This window comes from Aquila chrysaetos, chromosome 4 (assembly GCF_900496995.4).
Source record: "Aquila chrysaetos chrysaetos chromosome 4, bAquChr1.4, whole genome shotgun sequence".
NCBI classification, from domain to species: domain Eukaryota; kingdom Metazoa; phylum Chordata; class Aves; order Accipitriformes; family Accipitridae; genus Aquila; species Aquila chrysaetos.
This window is the reverse complement of record NC_044007.1, coordinates 22,219,453-22,235,943: the sequence shown is the minus strand read 5'-3', so window position 1 is coordinate 22,235,943 and position 16,491 is coordinate 22,219,453. Positions and strand designations below refer to the sequence as shown.

Below are 16,491 nucleotides of genomic sequence, written 5' to 3'. Positions count from 1 at the left end.
ATAGGGTAAATTCTTACTTGACCTCCAGCTATATACAGCACATGGTAACAGCATTAAACTATAACACTCCTCTCATGCTCTCAATAGCTTCCCATTGGGTCAGCTCTCTGACTTGAATTGCTGTTTTTTCATATCCTAGACTTTTTTTTTTTTTTCCTAGATGCCTTATATTTTGTAACTGTGTTTTGGGGAAGGGAAAGGATTGTAAAATATATCTAAAAAATTGTGTCTCAAAATTAAGAGACTGTTCATATGATTTCACTGAAACTAGAGGATTAAATGAAAGACCTAGCCAGAACAGAAATTGATGTATTCTCATGAACCCGAGGCTTCCTACTTCCCAGATGTGCTGTGGCTGATCAAAAGGTAAAGCAGGGAAGAAAGATGCTGAATGTGTTGTGTGAAAACGATGTGTAACGCTCAGCATTTTTTGTTCTTTTTGGGGATGATTAGGAAGATATTTTTTACTTTTAGCAAAAAAAAGCTCCATGGAAGTACTGAAAAACTTTTTATTGTGCTTCAGATATATAAGCATAGTATCTTTAACAAAGTCTTGTACTTTTCTTTAAATTAGTATTTTAAATTGTATTATATTTTATGTGACAAAAATATTTCTCAAAAAAGTTGGATTTCTTTTCATAAAAATAGTATATGCAGAATTTTGGAATTTTCTTGTATTTTATATTATTTGAAGTCCTTTTCAGTAACAGTTCAGTATCATATTAACTCATTTTATGTTTTAACGTTTCCGTGACCTACTATTCTTTTAACACACTGGGTTTTAAACTCATTTGAGACCTGCTGTATGGCAGCTGTTAATTGATTCCACCCTTCTGCAAATGATTTCTATGGTGTCAGTGCTGAGACAGGTAACCAGAATGCACATTCTGACCAATTATTCTTGAAAGCAATTTAATCCATTTAGCATTGTTTTTATGATTAGCTTTTTTAACAAGAGATTTTACTGAAAAAGTAGGTGAGATATTTCTTGTTTATATATTAAGTGGAAATAATTAGCAAAATATTCATTTTCAAAATGTTCAAAAGTAGAAATAAAGAAAAATCTCAGGATGTTTAACCTATTTGTAAAAGGTAAGCATTCATCAATGTAGCTGAGTGAACAGTAAGATTAAAATACAGTTATTTCTCTCTTTGCAGTTCTCTCAAATCAAATGATATGATATAAGGGCTACTGAAACCTCAGTCAAAATAAAGGGTAACAAAGCCATTTCTACTGGTAGTCCCATTTTCCTGTCTGTGATGTTTCTGATGTAATAAAAAACTGTGAAATGAACTTATTACCTAAATATTTGTAGATGAGCAAGGAATATTTAAAATCAGTAGTTCTGTTAAGCAGTTCCTCATTTTTTCCATGTTTTGACCCTTTTCCCCATACGAATTGAAATTACCCCTTGAAACCTGCAGTGCTGAATTTTTGCTGAATTGCTTGTATAGAAAAGATGTGATTCTGAAGTAATTGTATTGGTTTATATGTCTGTGCAGTCATGTCAAGTTCAAAGCAAAGTTGTTATCAGTGGTGAATTTAATTACGTTAATGTTTTGTTACTACAGATTCCTTTCATTCTGTTGATACCAGCCTGTATTCAGTGAATTTATATTTTCAGATAAATAGAGATCAACATCTGCAGTATCACTTTCATGCGTCAGTAAATTTTATAATCACCATTGTAAACTTAATTCATTTTTGTTTGGAGATATTTAGCAGGAAGGTATTTTAATGGTTCAAAATATGGTTGCTGTAAAACAAAATTTGTAAGGCATGGCTGAAATGAGAAATGAAATAGTGTGTCAGATGAACTTTACTTAGTGAATTGCTTAGATATCTGAGTGTTAGATGTACTTCAGGGCAGCCTGTTTAAAACTATATTGGTCAAGAAATGTGATAAATACCTTTTCTTTTTATCAGAGTAGGCTGTTAAACAAATTAGCTTGCAAATTGTGCATTGGTTACTTATGTTCATTCTTTTTTGTGGGTGGGAGGGTGAGAAACCAAGAAGAGGGGAACAGACAGATCAGAAGATTAATCTAGTATAAAATTAGACAGCATAGAAGAACTGCAAAAAGAGATCTTGGTAGAAACTGGAACTGCTTAGAAGTCAGAAAAAGCTATTTTTTCAATAAGCTGGAGCCATAGCTGCTTTGGAGAGTGTGCAAAATGATTTCTCATGCACAATGTGACTCAGCAAAAGCAAAGGTTATAAGCAGAGAATGAGAAAAGGAGTTAAATCAATACCAGCTAGTTTCTTAAAAACACTTCCCAAAATAGGTAAACATTTTGCAGATTCTTCAGTACGGCAAAGGAAGTCTGTGGAAATGCTTTCATAAGAGTACCTAACAGTGAGAGAGTAGGACCCTCCCTGAGAAAGGCAGTCAGATCTTAATTTTGCATGGCAAGTTTTCTGGGTTCATTGCACTCATGGGAGTTTTGGTTGCAAGGTCCGGAGTGTGTTTAGCTCACCTTCTTGCAGCCTAGGAACTTTTTTGCAAAGTGTCATGATGGTGTTTTATCTGCTCCCTGTCACTGTTGTTTTAAAACAAGTGCCTGACTGTCTGTTGAATACAACACATAGAAGTGTAAAAGTTTAGAATAGTAGAACTATTCTTATATCATCACTCAGGAACCAACAAATGCTGTTTTCCTGAAAGGAGCCATATAGTAAAGGAGAGACAAAGCTGTGCTCAGTGTATTTGACGAGGTCTCTAACAAGAAGCCCTTTCTCCTGCATGGCTTTTGTGACAGAGTTCCAGTGGGAAATGTGAATTTTTACCTACTCCGAATTATTCTTTCATGTACTGAAGGGATCACATTTTGAAAACAGTGAAGCAAAATTACAATATGTGCAGGAAAAATATTTTCAGTTTTAATTTTTCAGTCATTTTTATTCCTTGCTAATTTACAGGAAAGAGAGAACAAAATATGAAAGTAAATTATAATTAGGTCTTACAAATAGGTGACCAATATTGTTTTCAAATAGCTGATGATGGCTCAGGCCCACTGAACCCTTACTATTTTTTAATTGACCCCAAACTTCTTATTTATAAAGATTTCCAAGTAAATGTAGATTAATTCACGTACCCATATGTTTGAACATATCTTTAGAATGATAATTTCTTGAAAGTTTTCTCCAGTTCAGATGTGTCTTCCATTGGTCTGAGAACAAGATTAGTAACCAGGAAGATCTGAGATCTAGTTTTGACTGTGATATAAATACTTTACATATTACAGTGTTTTTGAATATCTGTGGCTTCTGAAATGCAATGGAAACTTACCTTTTAAAATTTCCTTTTCCTCAGAATGCTTGGGTTAATTTTTTAAAAATCTAAATCAAAGCAGAAGTGTGTTTTCTCTTCAAGGAAGAATACAAATGAATGTCAAAGACTTTCAAGGTATTTAGTTCCATTACTGAAATCAGAGCCATCAAAGCAGAATAGCTGTCTTATATTCTTCTATCCCATCTTTTAAGTACTTACTTCCTGTTGTAGTGGGGGGGAGTTGAATAATTTAACTTTATGAGCAGGAGGTCAGGTTACAGTCAAGCTATTTGCTTTTTCATAGTACTAGTGATATCTGTAGTGCATTGCAAATAATGTTTCCATCAGTGTAAGGTTAAGAGATGTGTGTTAAAAGACAAAATGTCATGTATCGATAAATTACAATTAAAAAAATAAATATACGGTGATAATTAGTAGAAAATAAGTTTCAGTTTCTATATCTGAAAAAATAATATCTATAGAATGTGCCCGATGAAGAGATTTGTGCAGGTTCTAGAGTTTTCTAACCATAATAAAGATTTTATTTTATTACTGTTTCAAAGAAGCAGTAATCTCAGTGGTGTGGTAACCTTTTCAGAAAAGGTGGTATTTGTTCTGAGGAGATATATAGTACTTAGTTGAGCTGGCAGCTGGAGGGCACATCACAGCTGTTGACACACATTTAAAGTTCTCTTAACTTTTAGTATTCCAGGAAAGTCCTGGAAAGGCAGGACTAGTCATTTTCCATGGTGTATCTAGCTGGAGGTACATGAGGAAAGCCTTTTAGTAAGGTATCTTTAAGGTAGTTAATGGTGAGAAATATATTAGACAAAGGCTCATGAAGGTGAGAACTAGCTTGTGATCTAAAAATAACAGCAGATTTTTAATAGTAATGACTGGCCGTAAGTTTTCATGAGTACTGTTCCTCTTACCATGATTTAGTAACCCTGGTTTAAAATGTATAGCATACATTGTGCAACTGTGTTTGCAGCAGGTATTTTTAAAATGAAAAAAAGTGACTGATGGTAAAAGGGGGCTAATTGTGTTGTGATGACCAGTAAAGAGAATGGCAGGCTTGAATACTAAATGGTATGGTGACTGCTAGGCAGGATGAGTCCTCTCCTGCCAGCAAGGTTTCTGGCCAATCAGGTGTACAGGTACAGTTAATTTATTTCTGATGGATAGGATTACAACTTCTGGCATTTGATCCTGGTAGTGAAGCTAGATCCCTTCAGCAGGGATGAAATTAATTAGAAAGGGAGTTCGATAGTGCCAATCAACATAGGCCAGGAATTAAATTAGTTACTTTTATCTATCAGGCTGCTTCCTCTGAAGAAAAAGGTTGCTTTTTCAAGATGGTCCTTATTCTTGCATGTGGCCTAGTACTTGCCACATGCAGGGCACCTGTGTAAAGCTTTTTTCCTCTTGAAAGGTTGGAATAGATTCAGGACCCAGCTGATCTTTATTTTACTGTCAGCCATAGATGGTGACATGTCCTATATTCATTTATTAGCAACAAAATGGAGGAAAGGCAATGACTGCTTGTGGTAAATGTAACAGACAAAGTTAGAAAATGTTTGTGTAAGAGGTATAAAAATATAATGCTAAATTGGCACATCCTCCTCTCATTAACATAGTTCATGCTAGAAAAAAGGGTGGATTTTTTAGTAAATCTTGTGCCGGTTTCTCAGACGATGTGTTTTCCTGATAAAAGTACATTTGCCTCAGCAAAAAGTCTACAATAAGTATTTTTACTCATACAGAAATTCCATCTTTTTTATCCCCTCAGCCTCTTCCTCCATGACTTTGTAGGAGCAAAGTTTCCAGAAGAGATTTGTCCACTATTCTTTGCATCCATATGAGGACACTGTGATATAGAGTCGCACGTGTGTGTGTATATATATATAATCTCCTATATGTAGCTAAAACAATTCTTACTATTCTGTTGTTTATATTACTATAGATACATGCATGTAGATGTTTAATCCTGAAGAATGTGTACACTGAGTCTGCTCCAAGGCACGTGTGAGATTTGTCAAACTAGATTCTGTATGGTTTTGTGTATTACACAGTTCATGATGGAGTTGACCCTATAAAACCATACTCACTGGAGTGCTTTGATGTCCTGTAGGATCAAATCTATGCTAAAATCTGTGGCTGTGAATACAACTTGATCCATATGTAATATAGACTGAGTATACACAGTGTAAGTATTAGCAGTAGAGTATGTGTACATTCCATGTGCACACGTATTTGTCTCAATCTTGCAATGAGATCAACATGGATGAATGCCATATCTGTTGAGTGCAATTTATTCCAATTGGATTTGCATAAAGATAAAAGATTTTGCCTATATGGGGGACAGAACTGGGGAGAGGAAATTAGGCACATTTTTTTATAGGCATGGCAGTAATTTTCAGCAATGTAGGTAATTTGCTATTGGAACAACTTATTTTGCATGTGGCATATTTCTCATCAGCTGAAGTATTTAAATGAAAAATATTTATTTTCCTTAAAGTCAGTTTCCACATCTAATCTCTGTTGTCTTAATGAAAACTTCTGTGTCTTTGCAAACTGTCTGGGTTCTGGTAGTTGTGTTGTCCTAACTGTCTGTTCCCCTTGGCCATTCTGGTTTTAGACTTGTGAAACTCTTGTTCATGTCACATTAGAAAGACTCAACTTGAGTCCCCACTAGCAGAATCCACAGAGTTTTTGTTAAACTTACAGAGGTTATGATTTGTGCTGGTACTAACATGACACTTTAATAAGACAGATAGGACATCTTAGCTTCACCATAAGCAAATAGGCATCCAAATGATGCTTATATTACTTGTCATGCTTCACAGGAAGAATTGCATTTTTGCAAGATTGAGTTAGTGTCCTCATTTGCAGATGCCTTTGTAAGGCTAAAACACCTTAATATTTACAAGGCAAGACTGGGTCCAAATCTTTCAAGCACAGTTTAATGACCCTGTGTGGTACCTAAGACAGGATGCAATTTGCCTGTCACACCAATACGCATGCTCTGCTCAGACAGTTTTGGTTTTCCCTTGCTGAGCAGAGACCGCATTTCCTTTCTGGCTTTGAGAAGGGCATTTTCCCGCCTACTAACTAGGCAGAGCCCTTTCTACTTTCCTGGGCACCAAGGAGAGCCTCTTTTTCCTTCTCCCCTTCACTAAGTTGAAGCCTTTCCTTATCCCTTCTAGGACAACTGTGGCAACAACAGGGTTGTGTCTTTCCTCTCCTTTTTCCCATCCTTCCCGACACTAGGCAGGATCTCCTTGTTGCTGCCTGCAAGGCTGCCCTTCAGGATCAGTGGCTATTTGTAAGGGTAGAAAACATTTTCAAAGGGATTTTAATTATAAAGATAGAACTAAATATAAGTGGAAAGGGCTGGTAACACAAAAATAGGTTCACATACATGTTTTTATTACTTAAAGCTTGAGGTGATCTAGCTTATCCCAGAGAAGGCCCACTTCTCGATCTCTTTTATCCACATCTGGGACCTTTGCTCCAGTTTCCTTCAGGTAACTCCTTCAGATCCATCTGGGCTGAAAAACTAAGTACAAATCTGGACATGTCTGGGAGTAGCATTTTAAATGCTCATTACCCTATTAGGATTGATAAAGGCAGGATCTGAAGCTCCAGTTTGTTTTTTCCCTATGAATCACTACTCCCTATTTAATTGATCCGTGCTAATCAAGTAGCAAACAATGTTGTATCAAACAAACAGAATATATAACATTCCTATATAACATTCCTAATATATTCCAGACACATCCTCTATTAAAATATTGCCTATAATAAAATCATATGCTTCAGTGAATCATTTATTAGTGTCAGGAAGGAATATCTGCTGATAATTCTTTTTTCACCTTCCTCTGAAGCCTCAGAAGTTGTCTGTGGCTAGATATCTTCTATGACAAAGAGTCAAAGTGGTACAGGAACACCATTCTCGTATCTGGCTGGCGTGTCTTGCTCAAATGCTTGGACTAATACTATCACCATCCCTATACGGATGGTAAGGATTTTTTTTGTCAAGTCAGACAGGCAGGACTTTGAAGCTCTTTCCCTTCTTAGGCAACACAAAAAATGTTCTGTTTTCTGAGTTCATCTGATTTAGACAAGTGCTGCCATTGGATCTTTGTCTGTCCTGTTTTATGCCCTTGGCACACATTATAGATTTGTGGGAACTGAAACGTATATTTTTAAGCAATAATGGCTGCTAAAAGATCAAACTAACTGAATGATCCATCTAGCCTTAATATCTATGGTGTTATAAAACCCTATGTAATGGAAGTATATGGTCAAGTTATATCGCTGTAAAATGATTACAAAGGATTATAAAATTTTGGTACTTGTAAAGCAGTTATGACTACAAAGTAGCACAAGTATTTGTATTCTATATTTTATAATTCTTATTAGCATTTTTCCTTTAAACCTGTTTTTGATTTAAACTGTGCACCATAAGCAGATTTGTAGCATGACATGCTTTCTTTAATTTAGTACAGAAAATGTGCAAGCACATTCACAAAGAAATGCAATAAATGGATTTTTTTTTCCATCAGCTGATCATTCTATCATTTAATTAGAACTAACTGTATATTTGTACTGCAAGAAATATTGACAGAATTCTCTTTCTTCTTTCTTGTCATGATTATTTAGGAAAAGAAGCCCATCAATATCAAGAGAACAGAACAGAAGATACGACCAAAGGGACGAGAGAGACGAATATTCACAGTATGCTACATCAGACAGTGCGATGCCTAGGTCACCATCAGATTATTCAGATAGACGGTCGCAGCGTGGGCCTCAGTTATATGAAGAACCTGAACTGGGTGATTATAGAGATTCCAACAGAAGGAGTCGCAGGCGTTCCAAGGAGTATCCGGTAGAAGAGGAAGATGCACAACACAGGGAAGAATATGAAAGGCAGCGGAGGGAAGAGGAGTACCAGGCACGGTACCGAAGTGATCCTAATTTGGCTCGTTATCCAGTCAAGCCACAACCATATGAGGAACAAATGCGTATCCATGCCGAAGTGTCCCGAGCACGTCATGAACGGAGACATAGTGATGTCTCATTGGCAAATACCGAGTTGGAAGATTCTCGGATGTCTATGCTGAGGATGGAACGGCCATCAAGACAAAGATCAGTGTCTGAGCGCAGGGCTGCCATGGAAAATCAGCGTTCATACTCTATGGAAAGAACTCGAGAGGCTCAGGGACCAAGTCCCAGTCGTCAGAGGACCACAAATCATAGCCCTCCTACACCTAGGAGGAGTCCAATTCCTCTGGAAAGACCAGACATGAGGCGCTCTGATTCATTAAGGAAACAACACCATTTGGATCCCAATTCTGCCGTACGGAAAACAAAACGTGAAAAGATGGAGACCATGTTACGGAATGATTCACTCAGCTCAGACCAGTCTGAATCAGTCAGACCTCCACCACCAAAGCCCCATAAAACAAAAAAGGGAGGTAAAATGCGCCAGGTTTCATTAAGTAGCTCAGAAGAAGAACTGGCATCCACTCCAGAGTATACAAGTTGTGATGATGTAGAGATTGAAAGTGAAAGTGTTAGTGAAAAAGGTAAGATTTCTAATTTTTTGACTGTTTCAATATATAGATGTGGTTTAGTTTCCATTCAATTATATGTTTATTTTACCTGTTAGAATTGATTGCAACCACATATCTACAGCCCTTCCCATGTGACTTAAGTTTGTTGTGATGGAAGTTGTTTTTGTCTCATTTTGTGTTTCATTTACTTAAATCTAAATTTAAAGATTTACATGGAGAAGAACATCACAGCTACTAGAAGTATTTGAATACATTAAAGAAAAAAACATGCCTATTGAAAAACCTGTTAATTAAATCTGCAAAGTATCTAACGCTGGACTGTCATATAAGGCAATGGTTTCATGCCCGTTGATACCAGATTTGCATACTCCTGGATCACAATGAGTGCATATTTGATCTGGATCAAGTGTGGGTGCATGACCACATTTCTCTTGAATTAACTAAAGCGCATGATACAGAGCTTATGCCAGTTTCATGCTGTCTGCTGTGAGTTAAAAAGCATCTGATCTGCAATAAAACCTGTGTATATAAAATTAACCCATTCAAGTTTTTAAACAAATTTAAAATGACTGATGTGGTTTATACCAACGGAGGTTTCTTTTTGCTGTGGGGCTATGGTGCTTTTCAGTTTTAGTGCCTTTCATGATGTTTCTTTCATTCATGATGTTGGAGTCACTCCACTGTCAGAAAGAAAAGCTAAGATTAATTGAAATTATTCCCAACCTATCCAAAGGTAATGTATGTCTTAAATATGAAAGCATTGGGGACCATCAGTTTAAACTGAATCAAATGAATAATATTAGTTTGCTTACCTTCTTGTATGTTGTTGGTCTAAAGCACAATAGTTATAACCTGTTTTCAGTTATTATTCCTATGCTAGTGCACCTTTACTAATTCTCATGAATGGTCATCTGCTGTTGTGGATTGGAATTAGAAAATTTGCTACTCTTTGTTATTAATATTGCTATCAAATTTATTCTGAAGCAAGTAATTAATTACAGTTAGTGAAGTAACTCTGAATTTTCATATGTCAATAGCAGCAACCATGGTCTAATAAATAAGGAGCAAGATAGTGTAGAATGGAAGGAAATTTCACCCAGGTCAAAGTAGATGGTTACATGCACTTACATGAAACAACTGTGATGAAACCTTGACTCCCTTAGTCTTCCCAATGAGTAGAAAAACTTCTATGAACTTCAGGGTGTTCACAATTTTGTTCTTAGTAGCAACCTTGAGGAAAATAGACCCAATCGATATATAAGTAGTAACAAAGTGTTTATTTAATAAAATTCAGCATAAGAAACATAGGATACAGAATAATATACAAAGAATATATTTTTGTACACATAATATACAAAACATATAAATTTAAAACATGCTATACAATGTTAGATTCTCTGTTATCATAATAATCTGACATAAATCATAGCTTTCACTTAAATAATTTTGTATTTTAGCTGTCAAAGAAAACATTATTATTGATAACAGTATTCAATAATAATGATAATATCATGTCTGTGCTGATTTCTGAGGTAGTGAATGAAGCTAAATTGAGCATGTGTTTTATAAATGAATGAAAATCTTGCAAAATTTTCCAGGAAAAAAGTGCTCTGTTTTATGTTTGGTTAATCTTGACTGAATTACTGTAAGCAGTTTTCATGACATGGCCCAGTGGTGGCCTGTGGCTGGAACCAGTGTGGAGAACAGCCTTGGTTTTTCATAGAGAAAGAGAGCAACTGCTTGAACTGGGGAAGAGATCTGACTGCTTCTGATGCTGCCTGCTTCCAGCCTGAGATGGAGGGTCCTGTTTCTGCCCTTGCTGATGGGCTGGGAGGCAGTGACCATGCATGGAACAGGCAGCCATCCCAGCAGTAACACCTGTACCTGGAGCCAGGGCCAGCTGGTGCCAGCCTCAGCAACCCTGGTCATGTTATCGGACAGCATCCTCAGCCCCATTCATACTTGTGGCCCACTCTTTAACCCGTGGAGCGGAAGCTGTGGGAAAGTATTTGTTTGAGTGGCTTTGGAAAGATTTGGCTTCTGCTAGGCATGGGGAAGAGAGATCTTCTAGGATGAAGAGGAAGAGGGGGTCTCAGCACCTGGGTCCAGACTTCACAGCTGCTATAGCTAGATCCACAAACTCCTATGTCATTCTTTTTATTTTCATGAACGTCACTTACCATATAAACCAGCCTGCACTCAGAGTCCCTATAAGCAAGTGATTTCTTCATGAATATCACCAAAAGGAATCTAGCACGTAAACCCCCACCAGCCTTCCTTGTATTGCAATACATTATTTCCTTAATTAATAAAATAAAATATATTAATTTAGACACCTCCTGTAAAAATGGGTTTCTCCTCCCCCCAAATTACTTGTTTTCTGCCCCTCAAAAACTCCCCAGACCTGGGAATTTCTCAGCTGTCCTTTTAAGCCACATACAAAGTCTGTTTGGCCAAAGATATAATGATAAATATAAACTATTTGGTCGTGGAGTGATGAAGGGTGGCAATGTTAGACTGAGAATTTGGATGCAGTAATAATAAGTTTTCCAAAAGAGGAGAATAATTTGTCCTCCAACTCTTTCTCTATGGAGTACCCATATCTTTTCACAGATTCTGCAAATAAATATTAACAACTGCTCAGCTGTGAGGAGCAGCCTTGGCCTGAGCAGGAGGAGCAGCTGTTTGCTGAATTACATCTGAGATTTTACAAGGCCCTGACATTGTTTTTAAGAAACTAGTCTGAAAATTGTGAGTTATCTGAAAATGTAGGAAAAATTATAGTCATATGCTCTTAAAAGGGCTGAAAGTTTGCCTTTTTAAGCTTTTCTCCAAAATGAAAAGGATTGATACATATATATGGTTGGAACATATATATGCATACAAAATGAAGATAGCCATTTCATTTCACATGTCCAACAGAAACATGGACTAGCTGCTGGACTAAGAGCTCTGGGAAGACCATCCATTATTACTGAATGCCTGTGACTTCTAGTATTTGGGTCTGATCTCTTTTCAGTAGCTATCTGCTTTAAGGTAATTTTTTCCTTGATTTTAAAAAAATGTAATCTGATTGTTTTCATGGAGGCGACAAGGCAAAATTATTTTTCTGCATGTTTCTGGTAATGGCTGGAGAAACCATTGCCTTGGAATGGTCCTGCCTCCTCTCTAAGGGGGACAAGGGAACCTGCGAGCAGAGAAAGCTGATGAACACCTAGACAACACTCAGGCACCCAGTAGACAGCCACATGAAACACAGGCATGGAGAAGAAGCATTGTAGATGTAGATTCAACTGCAGAAGAGAAGATTCTTAAGATACTGCATAGTTTTTGTAATGCAACTATATTTGGACCAGGAAATTCGGGTCATAAACTAGGCTGAGGACTGGCATATTGGAATGGGAATCAGGAGGCTTCAAGAGGATTAGCAGACAAGGGGAGGAAGTTTAGGAACTGCAAAACAAAATGTCATTGGGTGGCTGGAAACAGGTGGATTGAGATGGAAGCGGAAGCTGAAGAAGAAGAGGGGAGAGCAAAGCAGGTAGGTCAAACCTGTGACCTGTAGTTTGGGAAGGACAGATAAAGGGAAGGAAACAGACCTGATAAACATAACTGGGAAGGTGAGAACTGGAGCTTCCTGAGCAGTAGGTTAGAGGATTCTGAGATTGGCTGAGAAGCAGGAGCAGCAGTTTAGGGTTGACGGTGAGTGGCTGGGAAAAGGGCGTTCAGAGAGAAGGACAGGAGGGCTGAGCTGGGCTTCAGAGCTTTGGCAAAGAGGGACTGGGACTCCCTTAGCAAGGAGCGTGGACCTGACAGCATTGACCTGAGGCGCTGAGAGGGGGGCTGGCGAGGTGAGAAGTGCAGGACTATGGTGAGGAGCCAATGGTGTGACAGACCAGTTCATTCTTTAAAAGGTCAGGAAACAATGCATGACAACACTGTTAAATGGACATAAGTGAGATTATAAATGTGTTCACTTGAAATTTAGGTTGTGCCAGAATTAGACATATTTTGCAGATTGAATTTTGTGCAGATCTTCATACACATTAAAACTGTCCTTGGTGACATAACTGAATATTAATTTACCAGATGGCCTCTGCCTTTTTCTGTGCATAGGATGAACAATTCTTACTTATTGTGCTATTCAATATTTTCTGAAGCTCCTAAGATTTTTTCCAAGTTATCTAAGGGACCTTTATTTACTCTTGATGTGAATACCAGGCTTCTGAAACTGCAAAGACAGTGTCTCCATTTGCAACACTTGTTGCCAGTCCTGGAGATCAGGGTAGCAGATAGTCCAAGGCTGTATCTCCATGGCAGGATTCCCCATCTGTGTGAGGAAATACACTTTTCAGAGGAAAAAACCAGAAGGTGGCCATATGTTTTGAACCAAAATATTAGGTATATTTCTGTTTTCCCTAATACTGAAAGAACAAAATTGCTTAAAATGTTAGAGAAAAGCAATTCTTGAAATGCTAGTGCTTTTATGAAATTGTAAATTTTAAATGGCAGCATAATGGATCCTCAGTCAGTAAACATAAAGATCATAATGACTTACTTTTAAATGTTCTAGATTGTTCAATTCACCAATTCTTTCTCAAAACCATCTCAGTTTACTTGGTTCAATTTCAAGGCTCTGAGAAACATGGTTTATAAAGTAAGAATGGTTGTGGTGTTAATTGCAGTAAAGTGAACATTGAACTATGTCATCTACAAAGCTCTAAATGAAGCTATGTTTTTTGTGGTGTGCAAGTTAGGCCAAGCTGTCTCCATCACTTGTCCATTTTCAGTGTCTTCTATTGTGAGGGAATATTAAAGTATTTTTTATTTGCATTTTCAGTTAGATGTTTGTCAGTGCAATTGTAAGGAATAGGCCTTAGGGCAGGTTTGAAAGGCCCCCCATAATTTCTCAGCCAGCACGAAGCAGATGTGAAGCAGAGTCCTACAGGCTTATTCTCTGTGTCTACAGGCTTTCCAGGTAGAGTTAGAAAATTAAACAGTACCACTGCCCATATATTCCTTGTGGCAATACTGTCACACCTGCAGTCCGCCAAAGTGCCGGTCTGAAGAGACTTGCCACCGCCACGCTCAGAAAAGCCAGTGGTTCCTGAGGCTGTCATACCCCCACTCAGAACGTTGGCAACAGAGATGTGACCTGTGCTGGAGCTGGGGTTCCTTCTGCTCCTTCCCCAAATATTTTGGGGGTCCTGGATGTCCTACAATTCTTTAAAAATCTCTCAAACACCAGGGTTCCAGCAAGAGACAATCTCACATGGAAAGAGATAATTCATTCAAGGAAATCTAGGTGCATGATAGCTCTAAATATTGTTCTAAATTGCTCTAAATATAAAGTAGGACATAGTAGATTTTCCAATGGTGGTAAACAGTTCAGGCATACGTGCATACCATGCTCCCAGCCACCTTCCAGAGCACCCTGCGAGAGGTATCTGTTTGCACAGACGGTGGCTGACATCTGATGTGGGTGGAATCTGTGGTGGGAAAGGCAAATGTGTCTCTGTTTTGTCAGAGGTGCAGTTCTTAAGTTTAGTGTTTTCTTTCACTGTTCTTTTATTAAAACATGATAGCTAGATGGATGCCCATTTTTATTATCAAAGAAACTCATATGCATAGAACCACAGAATGATAGAATCATTTAGGTTGGAAAAGACCTTTAAGATCATCAGGTCTGACTGTTAACCTAGCACTGCCAAGTCCATCACTAAACCATGTCCCTAAGTGCCACATCTACACATCTTTTAAATACCTCCAGGGATGGTGACTCAACCACCTCCCTGGGCAGCCTGTTCCAGTGCTTGGCAACCCTTTCGGCGAAGAAATTTTTCCTCATAACCAATCTAAACCTCCCCTGGTGCAACTTGAGGCTGTTTCCACTTGTTACTTGGGAAAAGAGACCCACAGCCACCTGGCTACAACCTCCCTTCAGGTAGTTGTAGAGAGAGATAAGGTCTCCCCTCAGCCTCCTTTTCTCCAGACTAAATATCCCCAGTTCCTTCAGCCGCTCCTCATAAGACTTCTTCTCTAGACCCTTCACCAGCTTCATTGCTCTTCCTTCTTTGGACATTCTCCAGCACCTCAATGTCTTTCCTGTAGTGAGGGGCCCAAAACTGCACACCGTATTGGAGGTGCAGCCTCACCAGTGCTGAATACAGGGGAACAATCACCTCCCTGCTCCTGCTGGCCACACTATGTCTGATACAAGCCGAGATGCTGTTGGCCTTCTTGGCCACCTGGGCACACTTCTGGCTCATATTCAGCTGGCTGTTGACCGACACCCCCACCATAACATGTGGTTAGATAGGCTGCAGTGATCTTGCATACTTCAACGTCCCTGTGTTATTGACTGAAAGCTGCAGAGTGTGGGCTGTGTGAGCAGAAATGTGTGTTTGCAGGCCAAGGCATTAATACACTGTTCTTTGTCTCTAAGTGCATTGAAAACACAGATATATAACCCTGCCTTGGCTTTGTTATGGTCATTTACAAACATATGAATAACTGCAGTTTTTCATTATAGAAGTTAAAAAGGTCCTCATGTCTGGAACAGCTTGCAGGACCTACTCTTTTATTGCAATATTCAAATCAATCTGGTAGACATACAGTTTAGTTTTTGACAGAGAATAAAGTCTATTTGGAAACAATATACTCATCACAAGTTGAAAATGTATGGTAGCTCATGGTGTGAGGAGCAGAAAGCACACTTTCTGAGTGCTACTGCAGGAACAGTGCATGTCTTACATGAGCAGAGATGCCAAGCAAGTGGGATACTGTCACAGTGCTCTCACTTTTAAATTCTAAGAGATAAGGGACCTGATTTCAATCCTACTTGTGCCAGTTTCATATATCTTCAACAACTTTGGCTTCAAAGTTACACTGAGCTAAATTAGATCAGAATGAGGTCATTGTTTCTAAAATTTGCTTCATTCAGGTTAGAGAGTTCCTGAAAGTCTAACTTCTCTGGAACAAATTATACTAGAAGGCAAAATTTTAGGACTGATCTGCAGCACTTGACTATAACACAAGAGGCTTTGAAACTGCACACAGTTTCACTATAGAGATATCTTAGAATTCAAAGTATGAAATTTTGAATGGTCATAAGGAGAATAATTGATTATTTAAAATGCTGAGATGTTTGACATGTTTTATTAAGAGCCAGATTTGAGGGAGTCACAAAATTTCTTATTACTATTTCACTTAATATTGCAGTGTAAGAGATTGTGTTTTGCATTTATAAAGAAATAATTTTTTCCATAGAGACCTCTACGTCTTATGTAAGGTAAATGTGGTTTTAATGTATAAAGAGTTTGACAGGAAATTCAGAATTCTGTTTTTCTATTTCTTCTTTTTTTTTTTTTTTTCTTTTCAGCTTTCTCCTATGAACTGCCTCTATTTTAAGTGCAAAGATAAGAAATATTGAGAGATAAGAAATATTACGCTTTTCTCCTTATATGTTTAAGGAATAAAAAAATCACTGCTTTTAAAGTACTTCTTACAACATCAAATGAGAAGTATCTTGCTACTTTAAAATATTAGCATTGGCTATGATAGAGTTTTCCTACAAAAATATTTTTCATAGATGCGTAGATGGTAACAGAACTAGAATGTTTAAAGATGCAGAGGTTTC

General features: G+C 37.8%; 1 protein-coding gene across 50 annotated transcripts in view; it reads left to right on the top strand.

Moving 5' to 3' along the window:
- The window catches only part of RIMS2 (regulating synaptic membrane exocytosis 2), a 486,153-nt gene that overhangs the window by 204,308 nt on the left and 265,354 nt on the right, over window positions 1-16,491 (top strand). For all 50 annotated transcript variants that reach the window (XM_030011022.2, XM_030011023.2, XM_030011017.2 and 47 more), the window contains one exon: window positions 7,939-8,864. In XM_030011022.2, the coding sequence (XP_029866882.1) occupies window positions 7,939-8,864 (926 nt within the window). The remainder of the gene's footprint in view (window positions 1-7,938; window positions 8,865-16,491) is intronic.